At 38.3% G+C, this 19,817-nt stretch overlaps 3 protein-coding genes across 9 annotated transcripts; 1 reads left to right on the forward strand and 2 right to left on the reverse strand.

Annotated features, from left to right (window-relative positions):
- Positions 1 to 965: 965 nt before the first annotated feature.
- On the reverse strand, positions 966 to 10,940 carry LOC100708561 (butyrophilin subfamily 3 member A2). 5 transcript variants are annotated; one of them, XM_025903153.1, is made up of 7 exons: positions 10,867 to 10,918; positions 9,596 to 9,742; positions 4,846 to 4,933; positions 4,290 to 4,631; positions 3,185 to 3,463; positions 2,976 to 3,095; positions 966 to 2,315 (listed from the first exon to the last, which is right to left on the reverse strand). In XM_025903153.1, the coding sequence occupies exons 3-7, from the start codon at positions 4,922 to 4,924 to the stop codon at positions 1,780 to 1,782; spliced, it is 1,356 nt and encodes a 451-aa protein (XP_025758938.1). In that variant the 5' UTR covers positions 4,925 to 4,933; positions 9,596 to 9,742; positions 10,867 to 10,918; the 3' UTR covers positions 966 to 1,779. The 5 variants fall into 5 exon arrangements, with proteins under 5 accessions (XP_025758938.1, XP_025758943.1, XP_019209416.1 ...); XM_025903158.1 differs by lacking the exons at positions 9,596 to 9,742; positions 10,867 to 10,918 and adding exons at positions 7,236 to 7,282; positions 7,426 to 7,474; XM_019353871.2 differs by lacking the exon at positions 9,596 to 9,742 and having other exon boundaries at positions 10,867 to 10,940.
- Positions 10,941 to 12,924: 1,984 nt separating this feature from the next.
- LOC112843890 (uncharacterized) lies at positions 12,925 to 16,714 on the forward strand. Of its 3 annotated transcripts, XM_025903184.1 has the most exons (5): positions 12,925 to 13,094; positions 13,429 to 13,520; positions 13,916 to 14,109; positions 14,198 to 14,274; positions 14,531 to 16,714. In XM_025903184.1, the coding sequence occupies exons 4-5, from the start codon at positions 14,225 to 14,227 to the stop codon at positions 15,504 to 15,506; spliced, it is 1,026 nt and encodes a 341-aa protein (XP_025758969.1). In that variant the 5' UTR covers positions 12,925 to 13,094; positions 13,429 to 13,520; positions 13,916 to 14,109; positions 14,198 to 14,224; the 3' UTR covers positions 15,507 to 16,714. The 3 variants fall into 3 exon arrangements, with proteins under 3 accessions (XP_025758969.1, XP_025758968.1, XP_025758970.1); XM_025903183.1 differs by having other exon boundaries at positions 12,925 to 13,520; XM_025903185.1 differs by lacking the exon at positions 13,429 to 13,520.
- LOC109198420 (uncharacterized) lies at positions 15,611 to 18,314 on the reverse strand. The gene is made up of 3 exons (XM_019353866.2): positions 17,613 to 18,314; positions 17,165 to 17,300; positions 15,611 to 16,879 (listed from the first exon to the last, which is right to left on the reverse strand). Exons 1-3 carry the CDS (start codon positions 18,206 to 18,208, stop codon positions 16,127 to 16,129), a joined length of 1,485 nt encoding a protein of 494 aa, XP_019209411.1. The 5' UTR covers positions 18,209 to 18,314; the 3' UTR covers positions 15,611 to 16,126.
- Positions 18,315 to 19,817: the final 1,503 nt, after the last annotated feature.

The following is a 19,817-nucleotide window of genomic DNA, read 5'->3' on the forward strand; positions in this document are numbered from 1 at the left end:
CCCCCCTATTCTACTGGGTGTCACATCTTCACATTTTGGACATCCAATCAAGTTGTTGACATTTTATCACCCGATGTCCAACCACACCTTATCTGTCCCTCTCTGTCTGTCTGACTTACATGATTTAACACAAAGTTTGTACTTTTAAACTTTAAAATCAATTCGTTACATTTTCTTTGCTATTCTTAACATTCTTTAGCACATTTTCACATTAACTTTCATTGTAACATAATTCAAACACAGAGGAATACTTTCACCTCTTTAAACTCTGTTAATTCATTTTTAAAAATGTATTTATTTTATTAAACTTTTTTATTTTTATAGTTTTATTTAATCATACATTTTGTAGTCAGACATTTTCTTAAATTAGTGGCCCCAGGCTGTCCCTTTCACCCCCCATCCTGCACCACACACCCACACACACACCAAGGTCAGACTCTTGGTGAGGAATTAGACACAAAACTGTAAAGGTTGAAGTTGCTCATGAGCATTTAGACACCACCACAAAACTCATACATTAAAACAGTGATTTCTATGAATCAAACTATGTTTCTCATTGAAATATTGATCAAACTTATATTTTAATTCATCTTTGATTAAGAACAAAAAAAGCTTTATTATGAGGAAAAAGAGGAAACCTCTGTTTTAGAACTTTGATGACTTTTAGGCTACGTCTACACTAGTCCGAATTTGAAAAGGCGTTTTCATCTTAAAACGCTCCGCATCCACACTATCATTTTCAGTCGTTTTCACAGAGTTGTGTGTCCACATTGAAACGTCCAAAAACGCTACTTTCATTACTTTCCGGCTCTTTGAAATGTCGTGGCAAAATGTTGAGGAAAAGCACCGAGTTTTTTAAATGGACTAACAGTGAGGTGGAGTTGTTGCTGCGAGTAACACAAAAGTACAAAGTTACAAAAAGCAATTAAAAACAAGAATTAAAGAATTTGAAGAAAAGCTGATATTAATCTTTAATGGGGCTGTCAAAATTGAGAGCAAACAAAACAACTGCTGTATAATGCCCTCCACTATGTTAGTTTAACTGGTCACATGACTGCAACACATGACTAAACTGTGTCATGGTTTTCGAAAAAGGCTCCGGGTTCGCTGTCCACACTGCGACGTGAAAACAGCATTTTCAAATTCATATCCACTTTGGAGAGCGTTTTCAAAACACTGCATTTTCCTGGACCGAAAAAGCAGACTCAGTGTGGATGGAAGGCCAAAACAGAGAGAAAAAGATGCATTTTCAAACGAAATCGTTTTAGTGTGGACATGGTCTTACTCACATAAGTCTGAATATTAAGACCTTTTAATCTCTCTCAGCTGGGATTTAAAGACAACTGGGGGAGTATTTCAGTCTCTTTCTACCTCAGGTCTCGTGACAATACAGACAGCATATTTTCCTCTTTTTCTCACAGTGTAATTCTTACTTACAGACAGACAAAAGATTACAAAAAATGGAAAAATACTGATGCATTTTATCATAACAAAATCTCCTATGATAATATACTATCAAAATGCATGTCTTGTTTAAATGTATATAATATAAAATTAAAGCAAACAAACAAAGACATATCAGGTATAACATCGCAAAATGACAGCAATGAAAAAAAAAACAGCGAAATCCATGTTTCATTTATCGTGTTACTCTGTCCTTCGCCGAGGAAAAAACAAACATAGGGTTAGATTCGCAACTGAAGAGATTGAGAATATAAATTCAAAATGAATTAAAAAATATTACATGTGATTGTAGCAAGAGACATATTAAAGAAAAACTCAACCTGGCTTCATAGACAGTTGTTCATTGTTTCTCACTCGTTTCTCTGACAGTTTCTTCTGAATCTCTTCTATTTCTTTCTGTTTCTCTCTCAAGTGTTTAATAATTTGTTGCTTGTCATTTTCAAGCTTTCCCTTCCTTTCTGTCATTTGAATTATAATGTTGTCAGTTTCCTCTATTAGTTTTTCTGTCATCTTTAACAGTTCTTCATGTACTTCTGTTCTTTTTTCCAGGTCAGTTTCTTTATTTATAAGTTTCTGCCTTTGTTTGTCTTTTTCCAAAGACAAAGGTGAGATAGTCTCTGACCTTATCTCTTTCATCTCTGTCTTGTCCTCCTGCAGTAGTGTGTTGAGTTTTTCTCCCTGGTTCTTCAGACATGTCTTCTGCTCCATCAGTTTTTCAATGGTTTGTCTGACATGTTTTAAATCTTCCTCCTTGTTCTGCAACTCATCTTCAAGTCTTTTATTTTCCTCACATTTCCCCTTCAGCTCGGTTTGATAAAGTTCGTTTTCATCCTCATCATGTGTCTTGATTTCTGTGTGAATAAAAATGCAGGAAAAAAATGTTTAAAACTAGTATCGCTGAGAGCGAAAACACATACTTGGAAACAATGCTAAGGATATTACTTAAAACAAAACAAAACAAACAAACAAAAAATTATACACTCTTCAAGACCATGAATTACTGTATAATATAATACTAATTTGAATGAATAAATCAAAACATGAAACAGTCTTGAGTCGAATGTATATCCACATACATATCGATATAAGGGTTAAAGAAATACCCTTTATTTAACTTATCTACAAGTCTGTAGATAACAGGAATACAATTTTGGTAATTTCTATGTATTACACATGCGCTGGCAGTTTTAAGGTACTATACCAGTATTAAAATGTAAATAAAAATAAACAGTTTGAAGCATTACTATTACATTAGAGAGGTGCTGCCAGTTTTATTCAAAATCACATAATATCTATTTATACATATCTCATTTTCAAGTTTAATTTCCTTTCACTTTGTTGTTTATATGAGTAAATGAGTGGGAACATAATATTTTGGTGGCAATTCTTACAATCAGGATGAAGCACAAAAAGTTTTATTTTTTTAATATTGTTGCTATAATAATATTTTTACAGTGGGTGATTGAATAATTTGAGGTTGGGATAAAAAGTACAGTGAAATTTGAACTTACTGGTTTTCTTTTGTCCACATTTCCATATTAGCAATATTACAGTGCCAAAGCTTATTAAACAGACAGCCAAGTTGACGATAATGTGAACAGCAGTATTGGACTGGACCATAAAGAGATCACCTGTAAATATATGGAGACATAAATTGCCAGAATCTACTTTATGTAACTGAAAATTAATGTGAGTGATAAAAAAAAAAAAGCATTTCTACCTGAAACATGGATGTTTGCCTCTTTGATTTGACTGATATTCTTCTGTTGAACTTTGCAGGTGAAGCTGTAGCTCTGTCCTTTCTCCACAGTCACTTTACTGCTGACACTATAGAGGCCATCAGAACCTCTGACATTCTTTGTAGGTTCAACAGAAATAGGTTTTCCCTCACTGTCCACCCACAACATCTGAGGCTCTGGATACCAGCCATTAGATTTACACTCTAACACCATTTTATTTTTGACATTGGTGAGTTCTATGACTGGTGAGGAAACTGAACCTGCAAAGAAAAGAATGACCAAAATTTGGTGAAAAATAATTGACAACATATTTTAAACATTGTTTCTTTAAATAGTTACAGTTCGCACAAATTATCTCTGATCAATATTAACTCAAATTGCCCTTTTAACTGCCCTAAGAGACTTACAGAGAGGCCCAATGCTATGTGAAATCTACCGTGCCAAACTGGCTGGACAAAATTCTAATATTCTTATTTATTCTATTTGCTCTTGTCAAAATTCCTGTATATAAGCTGAAATTACCCTGTACCTATCCAAGTATTTCTTTGTTAAATCAGTGTTCCTCTGGTCCCTCTTGGTGGGTAAAAGGGCCACCTTGGCCTCAGTGTTTGTATTACGGGGCCAGCTACCCCTCGGTTGGCTAAAAGCCCATTTAGTGGATGCACAAATCCTCTCCAATTATAAATACTGTTGTTTTTTGTTATGCACCTCTCTTATTTGTCCAGCTGCTCCGTGTGCTACACTGGTCAGGTTGTGTGGCCCTATGGCCAGAATACCAGAATGCCTTTGATGTTGTACTCATTCCGTCTTGTCAGTTTGTGTCAATATACTCAGTCCAAATATCTGTTCAAGAAGCATTTTTTAGCCCAAGTAAGAGCTGGTTTGGTCACCCAAAATAAATGCACTTCTATTCTCAACGCATATGCCTCTGTGAATGATCTGCTTTCTATTGTAGCTGACCCAAGTGTTCCTTTAAGTAACATAGATATTAAGGATCAAAGGGCACAGAATGACAAGAGGGATAAAGTCTTTCTTCACATCTAAACCGCAAAGTGAAGAAATTAATCTAAATGTAATTAAACTTACCTACAGCAAGCGTCACCACAGTTTCTGCATTAAATTTAGGTACAAGGCATTTGTATGTTCCTGCATCAGAGAGTTGCACCGTGGAGAGTTTCAATGAAACGTCTCCACACTGCAGTTTGTTGACAGAAAGTGATGTTCTTCCTGTGTACAAAGGATTGTGCTCAGTCAGAAGCTCCACACCCTCTCGCCTCACATAGACAGATCTAGGTTTGAGGTCAGTTCTGGACCAATCCACAGTCAGGTCAACAACATCCACAGCAGGTTCCAGGTGGCATGGCAAAATGATGTCATCACCAATCATGGCCACTACTGGCTGAGTTGGACCAATCATCTGATGCTGACCTAAACAAAGTTAAGCATACACAGAATTCTGCAGTTTTGGAATTTTGAAGACTTCATGAGTTTCCAAGATCAGGCTGAGCAAGATATGTAACTAATTTATTTCACTACATCAACATAAACTGTTGCTGTTACAGTGTTTGTTTTCATGTTTGATGAAAGACTAAAGGTAAGTACTTTAAATTGTGGATTTTATAAATATTTGTGGGCAACTTACCACCACAAGATTGTGTTAGAAAAATGAGGATCACAACATGTTGCAAAACCCAGCGATGTTTATCCTTTATTGGACTCATTCTAGATGTCTGCAAAAAAAGTGTATATATCAAAACTGCAAAAACAACACACACACCAACTCCAGGCCTCGAGAGCTAATCATTTGAGTCAGGTGTATTGACACAGGGTGAGATCTAAAACCTGCAGGACACCAGCCCTCGAGGCCTGGAGTTGGCAACACCTGCATTAAGTCATTCTCATGCTAAAATGCCCTTAAAAAGGAATTCAATCATTTTAAAATAAAATTAATAAAATGTAATCATTTAAAAATGATCTATCTTGTAACTGGGCGGAAGTTGGAATACATCACGGATCAGTTGGCTGTGGTCGCGAGGTCTCAGAATCTGCTCTGTGAGCAAAAGAGTGACAAGATCTCGGATTCGAAGGTAAATAACATCATGGAAAAACTCGCAGCTATCCAACGGATGATGGAGGGACCAGTGTCGGAGTGCTAAAAGAAACAGCTCGAAATTCTCATTAGTTGGTTGGAAGACAATTGCTATCATAATCTGGCTACCCCTCCGGCGCCAGCTGCGGGCTCAAGGCTGGAGCCGATCAAAACAATCCCTGATAACGACTATGTTGAGACTGTTCCTTCCCATCCCATGCAAGGCCACCTGGGTTGGCTGGTAGACTGTTTACTTAGCCTGGCAGGGCGAAGGACACTGTCTCAGCTGAACTCTGGACACGCACACACATACATATACTGATACTGATAAGCACTCACCGACGCATCACCCTCCCTACCCCGGATCCAACGCCACCTCCAACGCTTACCTCCCCTCTTATGTGGACATCGGGTCAGCTGGAGGCGCAGTCGAACGATTGCAGCGGTCCCAGATCAGATGTACACACTGGAACTCTTTCCCATGTTGCTCGTCTGTGTTTATTGTGCTATGGTGTGTTGATATCTGTCCATTCCTGTATTATCCTTTTGTGTTACACATTTCGATGTTTTTTTCCTCGCTACCTAGCCTGACCTGTCTCCCCAATGTGATGTTGTGTAATGTATGTACGGTCGGCAAGGTCTGTCATCTCGGTTGCGGGCAAAAGACCTGCAACTGACAAATAAAGGCTATCTCATCTCATCTCATCTCAACTGTTTGTCTGGGGAGGAGTGCAAGGACATTGCAGGAAATCTGGATATTCAGTTAAAAGACAAACTGGAAAATTTAGACTTTTCTTCTTGGCTTTTGATGAGAGGTACCATGTCATCTGGGCGTAGACGAGTTACTCATCTTTGTGAAAGCAAAATCCCAAACTACTTTTTACAAAATCTGAAGTCTCTGAAATTTTATGGAATGCCAGGAGTGACATAATGAATTAATTAAATACACCATTAAATAATTAATTAAATGTGGCAATAATTAATTAAAATTGGAAATAATTAATTAAATAAATATTTGAGATACAGCCTCTTTCCAAAAGTGCTTAGATGATTTCGGAGATATCTGCCCAGCCCAGTCTCAGGGCAAAGTGTGGGATAGACCCGCTCGCCTCGCAAGCAATTGAGCTGTTATTACCACCGACAAAGCGCAGGCCCCGGTACACAGCTGTAATAACACCAGCAGTACACTGACTTCATTTACTGTTCATTTACTATTTATCACGTTTTTATTTCCTGATGTTCGTATGTGTCCTACGTGTTTCAGTCGCCAATTCTGAATTATGACTAACATTAAAACCATGTTTAAGGAGGAGAGAGAGCAAATAAATCCGATTGACATCAGTGTGACGTGTGTATATACACAAACTTTATTAAAAGAGATAACGTTGATGTTTCCGTCATGTACTAACTGCTAGGTTTAACTGTACAAAGCTTGTTTTACACTATGAAACACATACAGATTTCATGTTGTTTGGCTAATTTTTTTATTGTGAATATTAATCATGAGGGTAAACGGCCCTGTACACCACAGAGTGAGGTCAGCATCTCCACGATATCTTCAGCTCTCTGAGTTAAACCAGAGTTTCCCAGCAGGGTCACATGAAAGTGTTGGCAACATCAAACTAATAACAGTCATCTACGAATATGTCACGGGTCATATCAATATGATTTTACAGAAAATCATCCTTAATACTGCCAACTATTCCAGAGATGTGAAAATCTACAGTATAAAGAACACAAAAATATAGCAGTCTAACGCAACACTGTAAGAGAGATGAACCGTCAGTTTGTCGCAGATCAAAGTGGAATGAATGTGATTGGTTGAACAGGTGTTCGTGATCTGTGTTATCTGTGTTGTTATCAGTGTAAGAGACTCAGCAGCAGATTAAACATTTATACATTTAATAAATCACCAAATTAATACACGCAAGAAACGAGCAAACCTGTTCCGACAGTTTGTGTTTGTATTCCCTCAGCTGCAGACTCGCTGCTGTTTAAATATTTGAGAGCGAAGATTAGATAGAAAACAAACATCAAACATAGACTCAGTCTGTATTCACGTTTGATATGAGGCCAGCACGTATAGTGGCTGTGTCCTGTTTTAAGATTATATATGTAAAATTGTTGTCTGACCTGTATCGATCCAGCCGCTCAGAGTCAGTGACCCGACAGACAGAACCTGAGTGAATTAAGTCCAGTGTTTAACCACTGAGAGCTAAAACTTAGTGGAGGTTTCAAAGCTGTGTGCCGGTGATTGGACATCAGCTGATGAAGTGGGTTCGGCTATAAAGTGCTCTGTTTCCTGAGCGCAGAGCTGCTGGAGCTTGTTTTCCTACAAACTATATTTACTTAATTTGTGCAGAGTAATGCGCCAACATTGTGTTAAGTTGAGCCTATCATGACTATCACCAAGTAACGCAGTGTTTCTTGAAAACTGGGGGCCCGCTGCTTTTGTCATGAGAAAAATTTCAGCTCGTTCTTTATGTTATGGAAGCACAGAGACACAAGACCAGATGGAAAGAGATGATTGTTCGGTGAAACTGAGAATCTGCGAATGCAACATGTGGAACACGGAGAGTGGAATATGTAAACAAACCAGTTAACGTAAAAAAAAAAAAAACAGGTAAGATGGAACACAGGGGCTGTGAGCTACACTCTGTCAGGTGACTGTTAGCAGAGCTAGAGACATCTCCAAAAACATCGGACCAGACATGTGAAGATTACGCCACTACATTTGCGGCTAAAACACTATTAAAAGTGTAGTTCGTGACAGAAAAACGGGTATTTTAAAACTTTACACCACCACCCACACTGCCTGTGATTTGAAATGCATTCTGGGATACCTGGCTGCCCCAAATCCACACCATCAATCGATTATCTAGGATCGACCTGTCTTCACCTTCTTTGCACGGCAACCAATCAGATGTTAGAGAACCTGCAGTGGCAGCATTAACCCCGCCCCCTTAGTTTGATGGGTGAGACTGACAGATAAAATAATTTCAGGGTGAGAGCTGAAGGGGACAAAAGTGCCAAAATGAATTAAATAAATACATCATTAAATAATTAATTAAATGTGTCAATAATTATTTAAGGGTCAATAATTAATTCATAAATGTCATAAATATTTATTTAACTAATTATTGCCACATTTGATTAATTATTTAATGGTGCATTTAATTAATTAATCATGTCAGTCCTGGCCTTCCAAAATTTAGCATAAATGTACATTTTTATTTTATAACAGTCATAAACATTGGCAGTTTTACTCTTTCACATTTTCATTGTCTAATTGCAACATCTATTTTAACTGTTTATAAAGAGATCGAATTAATAGAGTGATTGAAAGTAGAAAGACAAGACACACAAGTAATACTGAGTTCAATATATCCATGAGGTCCTACTCATCCTATAAGCTGTGCCTGTGTATAGGTCATGCTTTCTATAGTTTATTTTTCCAATGAGATAGACTTACTGTGTATTAAATGCTGATAGAAGATAAGGATTGTATTTCAAATTTCAAGCTCTCTGAGCAGCAACTAATAACAGCATGTAATTGAAAATACACATTTTAAATATTTATGAATGCACAAGTATCCAGAAATAATAATTATATTACTTTTACTCTTTCACTACAAAACATTTCATTGCTTACAGCACTCTTCGTGCCTCATGTAATTGTTAATGCTAATGTGATTCATTTGATTTTATGCATTATACGCCCCTGCTAGAAAACTGAAACGAAGTAAATAATCTAAATAATCTAAATAAATACAGAAGGAAAATGTTACAGTTTAGCTTCTAGGATAAAAGTCTACGTACCACTTTAACTGCTCAAAACAGTCACCACAGCTCAAACAAAAGTAGGTTGTAATAAAACAACTCTCAACCCAACCCTCTATTACACAATAACAAGTGAGGACGGATTGGAATTTTGTTAAACCTTCAATTTGATTCATTTGTCCATTGAAGTCAAAGCTGTGAATATGCTTCAACATGCTACATGCTGTGGATTCAGATGATAGCCAGATGCATATACTGAAGCACCTCTTCAAGCATACATTACACACATCTGTCCAAGATGACGTTTTTCACCATCGAACAGTACATGTTTACAGATTCACAAACACTTTCTCATACACAACCAACACCACACACCACACACACACACACACACACACACACACACACTCACACAGAGAGAGAAAGACATATCCTCTCTCAATCCATGTATCTCTTTCTCCCAGACACACACATACATCACATATTCAAAGCCTGGATATTTCAGTTACAAATGTATACATACTTCATTCTGTTGTGTTTATCTTTTCTTCTTGAAGTTTTCAGTGTTGGTGCAGCTTACATAATAAATGTGCTCAATAAGAAATCAGATGTTGACCTGAAAATTTCTTCAGACACATCCATATCCTGGTGGTTCTTGACTCCACCCACTCTGTAAACAGCAGACAAAACAGCAGCAGTCTGTGGGTATGTAGCTGTGTTGACAGAAAGAAAATTTGAGAAACCTGTTGCTGCAGTCAGCTCTGTGTTTTATCTCTATTTGGCGAATACATTAAAGAAAAGCACAAAGCCTCAGCCAAGGTTGGAAGTGACCCATCAAACTCTCACCAGAAACACAGATCAGCTTAGACTGATCTGATGAAGCAGGTTAATTTTTAAATTAACCTGCTTCATAGTAGCGTAAGTAAAGCACATAACTTAAACTAAAAGCACAGAGTTTCTTTTAAGTCACCTCGATGAGACAAAGTCCTGCTTTAAGTGCAGGTCTCTGCACGATTCCAAGAACAGTTCTTTATAAACATAAATACTGCTTTTCTCACACTTTGCTGCTACATTTAGAGCTTTGTGGGAGTTTTTAACAACTGACAAATGTTTGTCATCTTGTATGTGCTCACGGTTTCACAGAGAAACAACAGTCTGACTTCATTCAGAGTTTATTCAGTAACATGTAGAAAAAAATCCCTCCGCCACTGCCTCGTTTGAGTTTTGGACAAAATGCATTCTGGGATATTTGCCTGGGTTCGGCTACAGTAGCTAGCAAGCTGATTGGAGACCAAAACAGCCAATCAGATTTTTTTTGCTTTCAAGTCTGTAATTGGTTGGTTTTCTGGCACAAATATAACGGTGTACAGAAAGAGGTTAACGCGCAGGGACAGAAATGTTGAAAGTGTGAGCGACACACAGCGAGCAGGTCCCCAGAGATCTGACCAAGAGCAAATGCAAAAGCTTGGCAAGAGGGGCTGTATGGATAATAGCAAACACTGAAATACATTTTTTGTACGCAGCAATGAATTTTGGTCACTCAAGTTTAGCTTTTCTTCATTCAAAATAAATTTCTCCTGAAAATGCAACACTTGTACTTGCAAATTCTTTTTACGTGCGCTCAATTTTTTTTTACATGCTCAGAATAGTGGCACAAAGATAACGCTATAGTTTTTCACAACAAATTTGACTGTTTTGTTACAAACTTCTTGTTTGCTTGTTCCCTATATCAAAAACAAACACAAAACAAACCAAAACACAAAACAAACAAACAAATAAAAGCGAACGACTTACCGATGAAGACTCCAGACTCCGACACAGTGATCCAAACTGTCACTGTCAAAGTGAAATGAGTCACTGGAGCTGAGCAGGATCTAACGAGTCACTGCAAACCTGACATTCCTGTCTGATCAGTTTCTAGTGTTCCTTGCTCTATTTATCAGACACACACTGAGCATTATGAACACAGGTACAATTGACTTTCATTGCATATATTTTATTAGATCAGTACAGATTATGTATAAACCAAAGAGGAACTCAAAATGGTTTCAGCTGTTTCTTATTAACTTCAACAAGGAGCTCATTTTTTTGGTAGTGTTTGCATTTCATTCTGTCTGTAAACACAACAGCTCTAAACGTTTTGAAAATATTATGATAAAACTCTGTAGGGTGTACAGCAGGATCATATTATAACAATCCATTAAAATCTGGCTTACATCCACCGAATTCAACTTTATGATTTGTTGGTGGAAAATTCACAAAAAGCCTTAAAACTTAGAAACGATATCCTTAAAATTGCGATGTACAATGTCAACATTTCTAAAGTATAAAGATTTAAAATATCATATCACATTTGACTTCTGACCTCTCCCTAAGTTTAACAGACCAACCTGAAAGTCAAAGTAAAAGGAGGCAGCACAGCTGGAACTGTGTTCAGGCCACAGATCATCGTTCATATGTCACGTCACTGTTGTGATCTTTATAAAGAATCATTTTTACCTCTAACTTTGTTCTTTTCATTCACAGCTGCTGTTTGCAGAGGTCTGAATTTTGTTTTTTCAAGGTTTGAAAACTGCTTGAATTTCGGATGTGGTTCTGAAACTGCTTGAAACTGTAACTGTATTTCATTCACCACAAAAAACTTTCTGATTGAATAGTTTGCCACTCATTTTATTTCTCTATCTCATAAGAAAAGTCTAAAAGCAAAAATTCCCTGCCTGGGCTGCCTTGCACCTCTGCATGTCACTGATTCTCACTCTTAACTAACTGAAGCCTTTCATTGAACTACCAAATAAACGCATTGGTACTCTCTTTCTGGCCACACTCATGGCAGTACTTCTGCTTTATTTGTATTTTTTCGTATTTAGCAAAACAAAAATGCAGACATAAGTGTACACATTAGTTTTTGACTGCTATTGAAAATTGTTTTCTTTAAAAATAACTCTCACTGAACCAACACAGTCAATCCCTCAACATTAATATTATCGCTGCTCATTCTGCCTTCATATTAATTAATAATTTTTTTGCTTTTTAAAGAACTTATTTTAACATTGCACTCATCAACAAACAAATCCTCCCTAACAAAAAAAGTAACTTCAAGGGCCAAATTGCATTATATGTCTACATGTCAACATACAGGCCGCAAGTAGGGGTGACATGGGCCTAAAGAGAGAAAGAGTTTGAGACACCTGCTTTAATCGGATTATCACACGACACAGATATAAAATGGTAGAATATGTTTTCAATTATAATTTTCCTTAAATGTATTGCTCAGGGGTAGAACAACTCAAAAGACTACAAAGGCTGAACAGCAAGTCCTACTTATTATTTCTCCATTATACACTTTTAGTGTTGTTCCAGCCTACATGGTTCATGTCACGGTCCTGGTTTTGGTGACCTGTAGTGTTTTGTGTATTGTTATTGTTTTTTTATGATTTCGTTGTGGTTTGTGATTTCTAGTGTTTAGTAGGGGTTTAGTTCTGTGCCAGTGTGTTTCCTTTTGTACTTTGAAGGCCCGTGTCTCATGTTGCTCCAACACGTTCTCATCCCAAAACGTAACATTTTACGCTAGGTGACAAATCGTCAACATATTACATTTTCGGGCACCCAACGCATTCCTACGTGACGACATCGGAAACACATGAGAACCGTTTGGACTCAATCTACACATCTTCGCTGTTTCCCTTAAAATCGCTTGGGAAAACACTATTTCACGTCATTAAAGTGCTGGTTAAGGTTATGGTTAAGGTTACAAATAAGGTTATGGTTAGGCTTAGGGATAAGGTTAGGATTAGGGCTGCAATGGACTACTTGCACAATCACTTCCGCGTTCTATGTAGTCCTGCCCCGGTGCTTCCGGTATGGTTAAACCATGGCGACGTTCTACACTCGCTGCCTACAAGAGCTCCCAAAATTGAACATCACTGATGTTCATCGGATTTGCAGAGTGACGACTACCCCAGCCAGCAAATTGGATAAAGGATTTAAGTTATATGCTGCATCATATATACACAACTACGAAGGTAAGAAAACGTAAATTAACCGACAAAGAAACGTTAGCTAACGTCAAATGCAAACACTACGTTACTCCGCTATGTCCTTCATTTGATGTCAATTCTCTACATTACATGTTTTCTTAAACGGTGTTTTATGTCGTCCGAAACTATAGTTGAGGTTTTCTTAACTAATGTCGCTTTTGTTGTTAGACACTGTTATAATAGCGTTAGGTAGTTGGCTAACTAAGGAGGTAGTTAACTACCTAATGCTACTCTTGCTAAGTGTAAAGTATATATGTTTAAGACGTGCTGACATGAGTAATACAGAAATAATGCTAATGGTACTTGTATCTTTATTCAGTGTCCAATAAAGACAGGTTGTCAGGGGAGGTCGGTGTGAGAGCCCTGTGCTACAGGTCAATGAGGAAGAGTGAGGCACCACACAGACTAAGTGTAGGCAGGAAGCTGTGTAAAGTTGTTAATCCCAGTTCAGTGGGGTTCAGTTCATTTAAGCATTAGTTAAGTGCATTCCTAAAGGCCCATCAACTTGAATGTTTTCCTTGTCTCCCTGCTTTATCACTCCTAATTTGACTAGTCAGATAGTTTAATCAACGTGTGTTTGGGTGATCAGAAACATTTGACACCAAGTTAATACTGCAAATATACACAATCTAAGTTATTACAGTTATCAAGGATGGTTAAGTTGTTTTAATAGGGAGAGAAGGAAACACTATGCATTCAGGAGGGTAAGCCTGTAGGGGTCAGTAACCATAACACTGAACTATGTTCCTGTTCGGCTCTTCCATGAGGATGATGTTACATTTTTAATTTTCGTTCTTTCTTCGTAGATTAAGCTTCTGGATTCATCGCCGGTGGTACTGACACATAGCCAGTGCTCCTGTGTGGCAGGCGCTGTTATGTGCAATCACACTGTGGCACTGCTCTTCCAAACAGCACAATACTCACAACTCAGAGTGCCGGTTGTCCCCCTGTGCATAGCTGCACGGAATCTGAACAGCAATGGCACAAGCCACGGACAGTGGTAATTTAAATTAGGTTAAAGTTTTTGAATTAGTCCATGTTTACATATGAACAGCAACACCATCCATAGTAAATGTGTCTTCTGTTAGGGTGTGAAGCCAGGACCCATCAACTCTATGATCTTCACTAAGCCGGTACCAAATAGGATGGCCCAGACTGGAGTACGGTAATTAGATTTTAAAATTTGGTTTCCTGTGTTACAAATGCATGTTGCTATTTGTTAATACATACATGTGTCTTCAGAAAGTGTAATGTTGTATGTAAATTAATACCTATTCTGACACATGTATGAACAAACTCTGGGATGTATATGTACATGACTGTCTCTAACTTATGCACCACTGTTTTACACCTTTTAGTTTAGTTGTTGTTCAGTATAATAACCTTCTTCCTTACATTATTGTCATTGATGTTTTCTTTAGGAGTGGCTTCTACAGAGGCATGGTGGGTCCGTTACCAGATCCCTGCTTGTTCAGAATAACGGAGGCATATGCAAAATTTAATATTGAGGACAGGCCACTTGTGACCACAATGAACATGAGACCTGACAAGCCCCTTGTGGAAAGTGCTTTTGGGCTGGTGCAGGAGGGCAGTGTTCTGTCATATCAGCAGCCGGTTTTGACAACCCGGTACATCACACTACACCGTGATGCACCACCAACACCGCACTTGCCTCTGGAGGGGTATGACATCTTGCCATCAGATTGTGTGTTTGTGTGCTCAGAAGAAGAGCTTCTGCATCTGAAAAGCTTGTCTGTAACTCTGGAAATGGCTCACAAAATAGAGGAAGCTACACGTGAGCAAAGCTCTTCATCTGAGTGGCATCAGCTCCGCAGGCCCAGAGTGACTGCCTCTAGGTTTCGGGAGGTGTGTCACGTCAGAGGCCAGAGCTCGGCAGAGTCACTAGCAGAGCGTATATTGAAGGGAACAAGGCAGACAGCAGACATGAGGAGAGGAACTGAGATGGAGCCTGCAATAGCAGCAGAGTATAGTAGGCTAATGAATGTTAACTACTCACCCTGTGGTCTGGTCATTCACCCCATTGCCCCCTGGCTTGCTGCATCTCCTGATGGTGTTGTTTTTGACCCCAATGAATACCCCCAGTTTGGCCTTGTCGAATTCAAATGTCCCAATGTACAAAACTTTATTGACTGCAAATATGTGCAGATGGAATGTGGTACCCCTAAACTAAAAAAGAGCCACGCATATTACTGGCAAGTGCAAGGACAACTGCTCATCAGTGGGATGCAGTGGTGTGACTTTGTTGTGTGGGCACAAGAGGACTACCTAGTGCAAAGAATATACATGGATACAGATGTGCACAATGCAATCAGAGAAAAGGCTGACTATTTCTTTTTTTACATATATATGCCAAAATACCTGTGTTTGGAAAAATGAACAGTGAAAACATAGCAAAAAGGAAAACAGATTCTTCAGGCTGGCTGGAACAAAATAACTGATGTTTTATTTGCAATGTATTTCATGAATTATTTTGTTGTTACTTGTTGTTACATGTTACTTTTATGTGAAATCAATAAACTGTTATTTAAGCAATGGCATCAATTTCATTTTTTAAAAACACACATTAAAACATTGAATTTGTGCTGAACTTATTTACATGGTAAGTATTTAAAAATCCATGCCTAGCATACTGACATACATTTAGACAATAACACAACTGAATGAAGAAAATGACAAATGGTATTTTGGATGTTACAAAAGCACAATGTCACTTATGATTTTAAAACGATTTAGTGATTTACTTTATAATTTTGATAAACAATTTTGTTGAATATGAATAGTAATATAGTAGTATAATTAAACAGTATTATTAACATTCAACATTTGCAATGAATTAGAATTATCAATAACTGGAACTCAACTATCAGCACTCAAGTACCAGTTCTGTAATCAAGTTTTGTCAAGGAAGAAATGCAACTGTAGTGGCCTCAGCTGCAGGTCATTTTCCATAAGTTACTTGTACTGGCACTGGTGTCTTGGGAAAAGTCCATCTTGTCTCACTTAACCCATTTTTTAACTAATGCTGTGTTCTGGTAATTTGACAGCATACATGCTACTGCAAACAGTTGGTTGATATTGTAAACATGTGACATGGTAATGATGCTATCAAAAAGTTTGTTCTGTTTTATCCTCCTAATGACTCGCTCCACATGTACCCTGAGTCTGGCTATGGCCTGCGTCTCCTTAACCTGGTATGCTGGCATCTGCTTCTGCTTAGATAGAAAAGGTGGGCAGTACACTTTGCATTTACAACAATCGGTGATTAGGAAGCCCTTATCTACCATCACTGCCATGTCTTCAGTCAACTTCTCAGCAATGCCTGATTGTTTGAATAGTTCCTTGTCACTAACCGAACCAGCATACAGATTAGAGATGAATGTCACTGGACCATGTGGAGCTATGCCAACCAGGGCTTTCATCGTACAGTGGGATTTGTACGAAGAGTACATTTCACTTTGGAGAAGTGGTGAGGATGGTGTCTGACACCTCAGCTCTGTACAGTCAAGGATCATCTGGGTGTCTGAGAAATCTTTGAATTCCTCAGGGAGGTAAGCTTGCACTTCTTCACGTGTAAGCCAGATGCACTGAGACCCCAGTGCAGTGGCAAGAAAATTTGTCCATGTTGCAATAATGCAGCTCACTGTGGACTGGTGTATGTTAAATCGGTGTGCCAGGTCCCTCTCCTTCAAACCAACTGACAGGAAAACCAGGAAGAGAAAGAACTCGTCAATTGGCTGTAGCAGCTGCCTCTGGAAGGTGAAAACAAAAGGGAAAATGTTACTCCTTAAGCTATGAACTAGTAAAATTATGCTTTTCTTGGCTAAATGTTTTGTAATGGTTATGCATACCATACTGTACCATGGGGTAAACAATGAGGTGCTGTAGTACACAGGTGTATGTATGTAAAGGATGCTGAGTCATTTAGCATATATATACCTGTGTATGTATGCTATTGTACATAATGTAATGTAATTGTACATAAATACATTAACATTACACCTCTAGTTCTAACTACCAACAAACCCATAACCTACCGTTGATGTGCGTGCAGGTGTCAACAATTCTTCGTTCCTATTGGCAGCTGACTTGGCTCTTGAAACCCGGATCATTTCATAGATGCAAGGCTCAATCAAAAACCAAAATGCCATCAAATGATCATAGCTTGGAAATCTATTCATGAGAGAGACAAACATCATGTCAATCATTAATTAACATTACACACTGACATAAAAATAATGTAAACTGTGACAAATATGCTAATGGTATGCTGTATAACATAGTCTGATTAAGAGTCTATTTGGTGTTGTATATTACCTGTAGCATATTGTTTAAATACTAAAGCATCTACATGAAACATACAATCAGCAGAGAAAAAGTAAATATCTATTTTGTTTTCATTAAGACTGGAAACACTTTCGAAATTTAACTGATGGTGACTTTGGTATATTTTAAACAGTTAGCTTGAATAGAGCTTAGGTGTACCTGGTATAGAATCGGATGTCAGTGTCGGAGCCAGCAAAACGCTGTAACCCAAATTCTCGCTGGACACGTAACTCCTGTATCTCCTTCCTCAGAGTCTCCACGTCTTTGGACAGGTCTTCTGCAGCTGATGCAGATATGTCTAATGCAGACGGCTCAGGGACTGAGCAGTAGTCATGATCTCTTGTAAGACTGTGCTCTTCTTGATCGTCAGCAGGAACTAGTTCAGGGCGTCGCTCCGTTCTCTCCCAAACACTACGCCGCAGTGGTTCAACTTTATAGCCATTCCACTCAAAAAGTGTTGGTACAGCACCTTTAATAAGCCGCCTTCGACCATCAAGGGTTGTTGGCTCTATGAGTTGATCACTGGCAAAGTGTCTGCTGCAGACCCTGGTGTGAGAGGTAATCGTGAAATGATCCCGGCGTATGTTTACCAGCCATTGTCTTCTCAAGTCGGAATGGGTCGGAAAGCCATGAAAACTTAGTATGCCGTTAAATTTGGCTGAAGCCGAACAAAGTGGGACACAGCAATGCTCGGAGTATTTCTTCTCCTGTTTTTGAAAATGTTCTGTTTTAAATACTTTCCTTTTTATACTCATTCTGAAGTGACATTAGCGTAGCTACCAATACATAAACAAACATACCGGAAACGCCCAAGCGGTAGTATTTGGAAACGGAAATACGTCACATGCCTTAGTGCAAGTAGTCCATACAGGGCTGGAACCCGCCGCGTACCATAACAACGTGGAAGGTCACCTTTCGCGTTCCTCAGGAACGCCGCGGGACATGACAAAACGTCGGGATGTTACGCCTCGGGAGTGAGAACGGGCTCGTTAATGTGTCTGATTTTGCTTCCTTGTCTCATTAGATCGTATTTGTCCCAGCTGTGTTGCCCTCCTGTCTCTCATTCCCTGATTGCTCCCTCTGTGTATTTAATCCCTGTGTTTCTCTTTGTCAGTGTTGCGTCGTACCCTCATTCTGGCCTGTGTGTTTTGTTTCCAGTTCAGTTTCCAGCCCTCTTAGTTTCATTCTGTTTTTTGACTAATGCCTGCAATAAAGCAGTGGACTTAAAGTTTACGTTCTGCCTCCACAAGTCTGCATATTGGGTCCTTTTTCCTGCTTGGCTGCACACAGCCATGACAGTTCATGCAGTCAGCTTGATATACTGTTGATACAGAAATTCACTCTCACAATAGGAGTGCCTGTAATCATAACTCTATGACAGAATGCCAAAAATACACAATTTCCTGTAATACTGTTTGGTATATGCCATATTTGTATAATATTGGTACTTCATTTGTAAAATATCACGTCACATATCAGATGTACCAATGAGAAAATATATAAATTATGTTGATACTCATATATCTTATACACATTTATATCAACTTTTTCTGTGGTCTACTTTTCCCAAGCTCTCCAGTCACATAATCATATGACACATGACTTCAAGTACTCTTTCACCCTTTTGTATCCTCCTGTCAAGGTCTGTGTGCGACAGGCAGGAAGGGAGGAACCAAAAACTCCAGGAGGCGAAACTTAAACTCAAAAACCTCAGCTTTATTGCTGGCACGAGCCAAAAACAAAACCAAACTGGAAAAACTGCAAACAGAACCCACAGGCAAGTAAAAGGGTATGACGCAACACTGAACAGAGGAAAACGCAGACAATAAATTCAAGGAGTAAATGAGGGCCAGGAGAGAAACACAGCTGACACAGAGAAGAACTAAAGCGCTGGAAATACAAAATAGAAACAAAAATACAAGTAATCATAAACCCCGATGAAATCACATAATGATAATAATGATAATAATGATGATAATAATGATACTTTAATCACTGGTGACCCAGTGTTTTGACTTTTTTTTTAAAGTGATTAAAGTTTTGGACATTTTTTTTTTGAGTGCCAAATACTCTCTACTACACTACTACTCTGTACCCTTGTACAAAAATGCCCCATTCACTTCCACTAAAACCACATTTTTTTTTTTATCTCTCTGCCATTGCAATATAAAACCATGCATTCTGTAATGTCAGCATTTCATTTTGAAGAAAAGTAGTGATATTTGACATGTTTTACTTTATTTCACCAGATTTAACCATTTTGCCATTCTAAGCCAATTGAGAACATTTATTTTGGAAACTCCAACAACACCGAAAACTTCAACAACATAAAATAACACCACTCGGCATATGAAATGTGAAAAC

This window comes from Oreochromis niloticus, linkage group LG3 (assembly GCF_001858045.2).
Source record: "Oreochromis niloticus isolate F11D_XX linkage group LG3, O_niloticus_UMD_NMBU, whole genome shotgun sequence".
Lineage (NCBI taxonomy): Eukaryota > Metazoa > Chordata > Actinopteri > Cichliformes > Cichlidae > Oreochromis > Oreochromis niloticus.